This window comes from Setaria viridis, chromosome 3, assembly GCF_005286985.2.
Source record: "Setaria viridis chromosome 3, Setaria_viridis_v4.0, whole genome shotgun sequence".
Taxonomy (NCBI): domain Eukaryota; kingdom Viridiplantae; phylum Streptophyta; class Magnoliopsida; order Poales; family Poaceae; genus Setaria; species Setaria viridis.
The window spans coordinates 48,414,171-48,423,604 of NC_048265.2; the positions used below are offsets into that span (position 1 = coordinate 48,414,171).

General features: G+C 41.1%; 1 protein-coding gene across 2 annotated transcripts; it reads right to left on the reverse strand.

The window, feature by feature from the left end:
- Positions 1-1,419: 1,419 nt before the first annotated feature.
- On the reverse strand, positions 1,420-7,280 carry LOC117850714 (protein YABBY 6). 2 transcript variants are annotated; one of them, XM_034732575.2, is made up of 6 exons: positions 6,768-7,280; positions 3,409-3,534; positions 2,640-2,772; positions 2,437-2,485; positions 2,196-2,271; positions 1,420-1,792 (listed from the first exon to the last, which is right to left on the reverse strand). In XM_034732575.2, the coding sequence occupies exons 1-6, from the start codon at positions 6,837-6,839 to the stop codon at positions 1,673-1,675; spliced, it is 576 nt and encodes a 191-aa protein (XP_034588466.1). In that variant the 5' UTR covers positions 6,840-7,280; the 3' UTR covers positions 1,420-1,672. The 2 variants fall into 2 exon arrangements, with proteins under 2 accessions (XP_034588466.1, XP_034588464.1); XM_034732573.2 differs by having other exon boundaries at positions 2,640-2,787; positions 6,768-7,267.
- Positions 7,281-9,434: the final 2,154 nt, after the last annotated feature.

A 9,434-nucleotide genomic window follows, 5' to 3' on the forward strand; every position in this document is an offset into this window, starting at 1 on the left:
CGCCAGCATGTGTCGTCGATCGCCGCCCGGGGGCCGCGCGCGGAAGCCCACGAAGTTTTCCTGCAGGGGCCCCGGCCGGCCGTCCGGCTGGCCGGAGATGCCCCGGCGTTAATGCCATGTGCTGCCCGGCCCTGGCCGGAATTAACCTTATCAGGAGCAGCACTGAACCTGAATACCTGATGAACCAAAGCCTGCCCTTATTTGTTATTGCAGGTACTACACTTCTGACAGTCTGGTTCTTGCATGGAGAACCGAGAGCAACCTTGGCAATATAATGGAGTCAGTGAGATAGTGACTAGCTGGATACTGAACATTTTGATCGATCGCCACTTGGACACTCACTACGACTGGTGTCACCTCCTCTTTCTATTTCTGTATGAACAAAAAAGCAGGATGCATGCATGCTTTACTGATCGATAATCCACATGCACTGAAAATGTGGGATTGAATCTCTTAATCACTCCGGGAATAATTTGAACACTGCGCTGCAGTAGGTCTAGCTGGGACCAACTTGCCACGCACACTAGCTGCTTCAGGATGGTGCGCTCTGCCCATTCAGACTTCAGAAGCTAGCAGCTAGCCCACACGTCAGATGGACGCACGAAGGCACGCGTGCTATCTGTACGTGGTCCAGTCATCCACTAAAATTTGTAGCAGATGAAATGATAGGCCGTAGGAGGATTACTGCTTGCTTCTTCATCCTAGTTAACGACGCATCTTGGTCATCGATGGACAGCCATATGCGAGAGCGTACATAATTTTTAAGCCTACCAAAATCACCAGATCTCCTCGTTTGCGAAAGGTTTGGTATATGTATAGTACCTTCTCTCATTCTTTTTGCCAAAAAAAAAATGTCTTGGTCTTTGATGAACAAATAAACACAATTTTGATTTCAGTATTGGCTAACACAACAGCTAGCTGATGGACGTACATGAACAGCATTCCTGCCATGTTTATTAACCATCAGCTGGCAGAAGAAAGGAATGCAGCTAGACGTGATAGCTTGCTAGTGCGTGTCTAGTCCCTTCTAATCAACCAGCCACAAATTGGTGCGCGCGGGTGTGTATTGTTTAAAACCTTTTTTAGAAGTATCATGTAAAACTTTTTCATGCATATTGGCTTTTGTTCTATAAAAAATCTGACACAGCACTTATGTGCTTGAAAAAGAAGGCGACAAATAGCACTAAGTGCTACGAAAAAAATAGTAAAGTACTATAGAATTTTTGCCTGCATATAGTACTTAATAATGTGTGAGTGCTGTCAATACACAGAAAATGACTGAATTTTCAGTACATAGTTCCATAAACATGAGCTAAAACCTAAAATATGGGCTACATTGAACAATCAGTTCATTTTTTATGAGAATCTCTCTATATCAAGAGAGAGAAAGAGAGAGTTTGAAACGAAGGTCGCACAAAATAATAATATGGTCAAATGATTTATTAAGTCGTCTCAGTTCAACCGAGTGCCTAATAGCAATTCATGTGATTGTATGTTTCACTTCCCACCATTTATCACTCGTCGCTACTATATACTTACACCTCTTCACAAGTTTTTCACCCTTTAATAAGCAGTAACTTAATTTCCCCTTTTTCCTCTTAATTCTTTACTCACAATATATTTTAATCTGTGGTGTTGATTCTTGCTTCCAGTTGATGAGCACACACATCTATCAGTAGAGACCTTGGATCTTCTTAGGCGGCGGAGTGACTGAGACAGCCTCATCTACAAGCTTCTTGCCACCCTCTCGGCCGGAGCTGAGCCCAAAATGGATATTTGGATAATGTGCCCACTGCAAAAACATGTAAAAGGATTAATGTTAGTTAATTTACTTTCATACTTTTATTGAATTTTCTCAAGTGACACTTATAAATTCAGTACTTGACCGATGGTACACACGTAAATATGCATGCTTATATAAAAAAGAAAGGATGAAATTGAGGTGCTCAACTAAAGAGGGTTTATGCGGACATATAAGGTGAGACAAGTAAATTTTTTTCTCAAAAGTCAGAACCATGCATGCCATAGGACAGGACGTTCCAAACTTGCGTAAGCCTAGATTCCATTACAATACTTAACATAATAACAAGTTCTTCTGTGACTAGTGTGAGATATGCTTAGAAAAGAAAATTTTAGAGCTAGAATGAGATGAGAGGAGTATTTACGAATGGATACATTACACAAAATGCACTTACGTTCTTGGCTGCTGTGCTGAAGGCTTCCCTGTGGCTAATGTCGGGGTTGTTCGCTTTGATCCTACGGATCTCTTCCCTGCGTGATTATTAATGCGTACAATGCTTAATACAATCGAACTTAAAGCTATGTAGCATGTGGTCGTCTCTCCATAGACAAATTTAAAAATATACAATAATGCAAGTTTCTTATTTATATAACTTGCAAGATCGATGAATTGAATGAAACTAAAGTTCAACTCACTTGATGAATCTGTTGTACGCCGATGGAACCCGTTGCCTCTTCTCTGGAGCTGTTGTTTCAAGAAACGATTTGAAAAAAAAAATCAAAAATGATTGACCCATCATGATTGCATGCAGCTGTAAACTAACAAGTATGTCCATATATATTTATAAGTACTTGCTAACGTTTTACATGCTCAGTCCAAATCAAGAAATGCAACTTACGACGAGCATTTAGCGTCTGTTCCTGCAGCAGGTGGTGTTCGTTTTGTGGCGAGTACATCATAGGCAGACGGAACTTTGAGGATGAAGAACCGAACTCCAAATGATTGCCGTTGATGCCATGCTTGATGTTCTCCTGGGAATCGAACAACTGAATTTAACACAAGTTAATCTCAAAATAGTATAAATAGTACTTGGGGCAAAGTTTAAGAAATTCTAGCTAATTAGGTTCTTATGTTGCCACAATAATGAGGCCAACTTACCGTAAAATTGGAAAGAGCCTGATGCTAGCTGTAAAATTCTCTTCTCTAAGCTAGACAAAATGTACTAAACGTAGCAGTGTTCGTACATTTTCATTTGTACGTACGTGTAGCTCTCTGTTCAGAAAAGACATCGAAGTGACCTGTGCATGCGTAGCGTTTCGTTCTGCTAGCAGCCAACAGCTATGGCAGGCCAATTAGAGAGTTTTGTTTGGCCAGTATTGCCACGCTGTGAGCGCGGACGGCAACATGGATTAATGCAGGGTTAATCCCTGTTTCTCTCAATCGCCCGTGGACAACCGTCCCACACGCATAGGACCCCTCTATATCAAGCTGATCTTTCAGACACTGTTCTGTACAGAGACATTGCAACTGTTGCTGTACTTCACCGCAAAGTTTTCACTCAATGCCACTGGGTGTAAATGCAGGAAAATAAAAACAATTAAGTAATGTTTTCAGTATATGTGTGTGGGTGTCCAAACTGTCCTGACAAATTCGTGCAAATGTATTACCTGGAGCTGATGGTCTTGTTCTGGGAGTGAGTGCATCAGTGCTCTCAGGTTCACTGACAATAGATTTGTGCAGTGTCCACACCGGACTGTCACGATGTTGAGCATGCTATTCCCCGGGACACTCACCTGCAATCACGGTACATATATCAGCATGAGAGAGAGAGAGAGAGAGAGAGAGAGAGAGAGAGAGAGAGAGAGAGAGAGAGAGAGAGAGAGAGAGAGAGAGAGAGAGAGAGAGAGAGTATTCTATTGAACAGTAACAATGCAAGTCCCAGCATCCAGAGAAGAAAGAGCGTGTGCATGACCACCAAAGGGAAACAGATGAGAAAAATCAAATATCAAGGTAGATCGAAAAGGACTGAAGTGAGATTCACACCAGCAGGTAGCTTTTCTATCCCTACTTTTGTTGTTGTCACTTTAACCAGCTGCAGCAGCATCAAGCTGCATGCTGCTGGTCCAATACATGACTTTTATCAGAGCTTGTTGCTATTGCTGCTGCCTGCTGATGGGTTCTCACTTTTCTAACACCCAGCATGCTGATCACTTTTGTTCTCTTGTTTGCAATGCTTTTCTCTCTTGGTAGTATCTCAAACACAATCTTGTAGTCCAGGTTGAAATCATGGCTCAGTTTGATATTATCTATTCACCATCTTTCTGGGCACTCACTCCCAAAAGAATGAATAAACAAATGGCCATGGACGACCCGTACCAATGATTGTGTATGTAGGTGTGTTAGCCCATGCACATGTACACACACAAAAGGCCAAGATGGATGGATTGCTGCCATGCTGCTGTGTGTGCGCCTGATCAGAGACACAAGCTAAGAGAGTGAGAGGGTGAGTGATATGATGTACTAGATAGCACTGAATAATGCAAGGAAACACATTAAGCATGCTCATTGGCCACAGAAATGATAACAAAATAGTGAAGGCAATGGAGGAAAGAAGCAAAGATAGTGACACTTCATGCAAAACCACTTCACGCAAACTCACATGCAGTTGCTAGTTGGATCAGCTACACATACAGTACAAGGTGCTGCTTGATCTGGTTTAGAAACTTATTTACTTTTATCTTGTCAAAAGCAACTTTATATTAATATAAGCTTGTAATAATTTCAGTACGATAGCTAATTAGCTGACAGCTGTTTTATTTTCCGGGGAATAGTTAGCTTACTAGTTAACTTTTGATTAGGATATCTTTTCGCAGAATTTTCTGACGATAAATCGATCTTCCAGCAAGCCACGCCCTAGCACACTTAGCGTCGGTTGAATTCAGTTTATAAGCTGAACATTAATTAGCTTTTAGTTGAATTCAGTTCATCTTATTAATTAGTGACAAGATGGCAAGTCCAATTTAAACCCAAGCTAGACATATTAGACATCCTCAAGGGCTAGCTCTGACGATTACCGGGCACCCATCATCTCTCATTGCTCCCAAGAGATATTGCCAAATTAAACTTGGTGTATTTCTTTTTTTTGAAACCCCCGAGTACTTCACTGCACATTATTATGAAGCTAATGAAGCATGCAAAGGTGTATTCCTAGTACCTCATGTACAAACTAGCTAGCGATCATATCTGATTATAGACTAAGCTCTGATTGTTCAGGGAACCACTGCACATACTGCTGAAGTGTCACCATATTACTTTGTTCATGCCAATTCAGCATAAATCGATGAATCATGAAGGCAAAAAATGAGTTATATATATGGTACGTTCATGGCATATTATCAACTTTCGTAACTTGATGCATGCATGATCTTAAGCACAAATAGGTTACTGAAGGTATAAATGATTATTTGATCAACTCAAACCTTGGCCTCTGTGGAAAGTTAGCTAGGTCGATACAAATGGCAATACATTATTAGCAACAAATCAAGTGGAGTAACATTGATCCATACGTACCAGTATAATTGCACCTCAAGATACATTTATATACATGGACGCGTGAAGCAGCATGATCTAGAAAAAAAATCCTCTCTATATTACTCTATTTAATTTCCTTTCGTTCTTTTAATTTGTACAGTGGTAGTACTATATGCACAATTCCTCATTGTATGCTTAATAATCAAAACTCTGAGGCTATCTTTCTTATTTCGCTCAAATATCATGTATAGGGCACAGTGTAGTCTTGCTTTGTGTCTACCTAAACTTTGATAAACTAGAGATCAAGAAAAAAATAATCAACCAAAAGGGATATTAGTTTCACTGCAAAAGGAGAGCTGCGGGCGGGGGTGGAGGGGGTAGAGAGACGGCATATATGCATGTACAGCACCTTAATCATAGTTCTTGAAAATTGGCTAGCTGATTCAACAGATATATGCATGGAAGATGAATTGGCAGCAAGGTTAGGTCGATTCAAGTATTATTTCTCCGTTTAAGTTTGTGCAGGAAATAAATCAAAAGCATCGCTGGAGTTGCAGGGATACTTGATTAACTTCAGAAGTAGCTACATAATACTAATGATTTTTATCATTCCATGTTACTAATTGTGGGCAATTCAAATTGTATACGTGTACAACTAGACAAAGGAATTGTATACGTAACAAAAGGGATATCAGAAATAAATTTGAAAAAATTTCATTAAAATTTAAGAACTTGAAAAGAAAGGAATGAATTAACCAACAAGAAACTAAACAGTTTGATTCTTATTTATAACCTGTCTAGCTACATGATGTGTGCAGTTATGCACAAGTAGCAGTGTATAATTATTTTTGGAAGATTTTGCATATGCAAGTAAAATTCAATCTTGTACATGCATGTATACACAGTACTACAGTTGCTTTGATTTCTGTATAGTGGAACACTGTTCTCCACTAGTTTCAGGCTATTAATATCAACATTCAAGAGGGTGCAACACATGGGAAATGCATAATTTTTGCTGTATCCCACAAAATATCATGTACAGAGCACCCAAAATAAATCTAGAAAACTTTTGGAGGATTTTAATCGATGCGTATGCGTTCACCTGGCGTCAAACAAAGAAACCACAAAATTGGGAGTTTCAAAGAGAAAATTAGGAACGAAATTTGAAGGAATTGAAGAAGCAGGCATGCGGCATGCAGCAGGAGATCGAGCCATCTGAGGTATGATTCTCTCTCCTTTTGTTCTTGTTGAGACTCTTCTCCAACCAATTGACCAAAAAGAATCACGGAAAATCAAACCAAAAAGTGTCGCAAATCAAGAAGAACCAGTCAATAATTAATTGTGTGGTACTCTCCCAGTGCAGTCACTTCACCAATTAATCTCTGTCTTGAAAGCAGATTTACATAGACAGAGAAAGGGAAAGAGAGAGCTAAAGAGGGAAAGAGTTAACTACGAGAGAGATCATATGCAGGCAGCATGTATACATAGATCTTACCGCGAGAACTGTGTTGCAGAAGTTGCAGTGCACATAGCACACATGATCCGCCGGCGCGATATGGGCCGACATTCCTTCTGATCGGTTGCCGCCGCCGCCGCCGCCGCCTCGCTTCGCCTTGTGAAGAACAGTACTCTCCCAGCAAGCAGCAACGAGGAAGAAGAGGAGGAGGAAGACGAACAGGTAAAGTTTTCAGCTAGGAAGAGGCAGCAGGCTAGGTTTGCACATCCTACCGATATATATATCTCGAGTATGTATGTGTGCTTAGAGAGAGAGAGAGAGGGTGAGGAAGGAGAGATTGAGCTATCCCGCTGCTTTCCTCTTTTCTTTTCGCGTTGAGAAAGTGAGAGGAGAGAAAGACTCAAGAGAGAGGAGAGAAAGAGAGGGCGTGTGGGGGCAAGCAAAGCAACAGAGTAGGCAGCAGTGGTTTTATTTGTTGTGGTGGCTCATGTGTGTGGAAGCAGCAATATGCAGGAGTAGAGAGAGAGAGAGGAGGGAGGAGAGGGGATGAGCTGAGCTGAGCTGAGAAATGTCATGATTGCCACAATGAGTGGGTGGGAGATACCCTCCTATCATGCAATGCCTATCCTACAAACATGTATACATCATCAGTATCCTGCACGCCCTCATAAATTGTCCATCTGCAAAAAGATCTGCACGCATGCAGTCACTAAATTGTTCATGCATGCATTCGCTAAATTTTCACTGCTACAGTCTGCAGTACCGGTTTCTCGCAGGCTGCATTAACAAATAAAGATAGATATAAAAAATAGGACCTCACATATAGTTTGATTTACAATAAAACTTATATTAAAAAGAAACAAAATCAACCAGTCATATGCAGAATTCTCGGCAGCCTTGCATAATATTGATTTCTCTTGCTTATGTATTAGTTAGATCAAGGAATCATGCATAATAAAAAAATATGTAAGATAGCTTTTTATGCTTATTGCTTATGTATTAGTTAGATCAAGGAATCATGCATAATAAAAAAATATGTAAGATAGCTTTTTATGCCTATTGGTTTTTGTCCCACTCTTATTATGTTGCCAGTGATAGCTTTTTGGGATGTTTTATAAAAATAAAAATTAACAAAATAGAATGGGAAATAGTAGGCCGGGTACATATGGTACTGAATGGCTGAAGGGTTGGATACATACGTGTCAAATGTAAGGACAGATAAGACTGTTTGGGGTAAAAGGGGAGGACAAGTGGGTGACCTATCAATGTAACGTGACATTAGCTTGTTTGGCTATATAACTAACTGCTGCTGGTCTTAAATTAATTATGGAGGCAAGCAACTTTTCTGTTTTATAAGACTTGGAACTGCATGAAAGAATTAATTATTTGTATCCCCTTTAGTTGCTTGTCTAATTATGATACGTTTCGAGAGACGAATGGATTTATATTACACCTCAGGTACGCTCTGCGCTACCATTTCCCGTGTAATTCATGGGATTTCTTAAGTTACCGTTCCACATAAATAGTATATCTCGTGCGCGTACAACATTCCACAAACGTGGCAAACATTTATCATTCCTAGCTACATTATCTTTTGTGCTCCTCTTTTCTTGGCCTCTCTACATGGCTTTTTGTGTAGTGTCTGTGCCCAACTGATGGTCGATCAGCTAGGGTAGGCTAAGATGTGCACATGATCCGTATCCATCCATTGGATCACTGCCCATGCCGGTGGTACGTTGACGACTGCAGGCACCACCACATGGTGTAGATTGAAGTCCCTTTCTGCCTCTCCCAGGTGGGCCCTCGCTCCCCTGCTGCACTTGGTCGATGCCATAACTTCATGGATCCGGTACTGCAAGTTGATGAATAATATGCACAGCAGCAATTCATTTTTAATTAAGGAAAAAAAATCCAATTTACTACCCTGAAGTATGAGCTATGTCCAAATGACCCCTACTTTTGTTAAACCGGATCAAAACACACTTTTAACACATAATTAAAATCGGTTTTGCTGACTTGGCCGGTTTTCCTCCGAATTTTGCTGAGTGGGCATGACATGTCAGCTGCCCCACGTGGCATAATAAAGTTCAGGTCTAGAATGCCCCTTCCCTTCAAATCTGAATTGGGATATACTTCCAACAGTTCGTTCGTATACCCTCGCCGTCGCTCGGTCAAGATTCACCGGCGGTGGCGGCATGCCTTGTTCCCAGCAGCTCCCGCCCACTGAGCGGCACCTGGCCCTGCTGCGATGAGCTCCCGGCATCCGTGTCCCTGAGCGACACCAAGCTGTGCCCTGTGCGGCACCCGGCCGTGCCCTGCCGCCGCATGCTGTGTCTTTGTAGACACACCAGAACGCTACAACCTGATGCTAGGGATGCTACAAAATTTAGGCAAAGACAAGAAAAGGCACCCTCCGCAAGTTCCCAGATACATGGTGGACCAAATTGACTGGACAAAGGCAAGAATAAGCACCTTCGGTACATCCCCAGTTACATGATAGTGCGTGGGCAAAAACCGACATGTCATCCCTCGTCAGCAAACCTAGAAGGAAAACCGGCCAAGTCAGCAAAACCGATTTTAATTATGTGCGGTTTAGTACCTAGTCCATACTTTAAGGCAGTAAATTGGACTTTTTCCTTTAATTAATAATTATATTATGTAAGAGAAATAAGTTAATAAGAATGTTGAACTACTATATTATTTTAA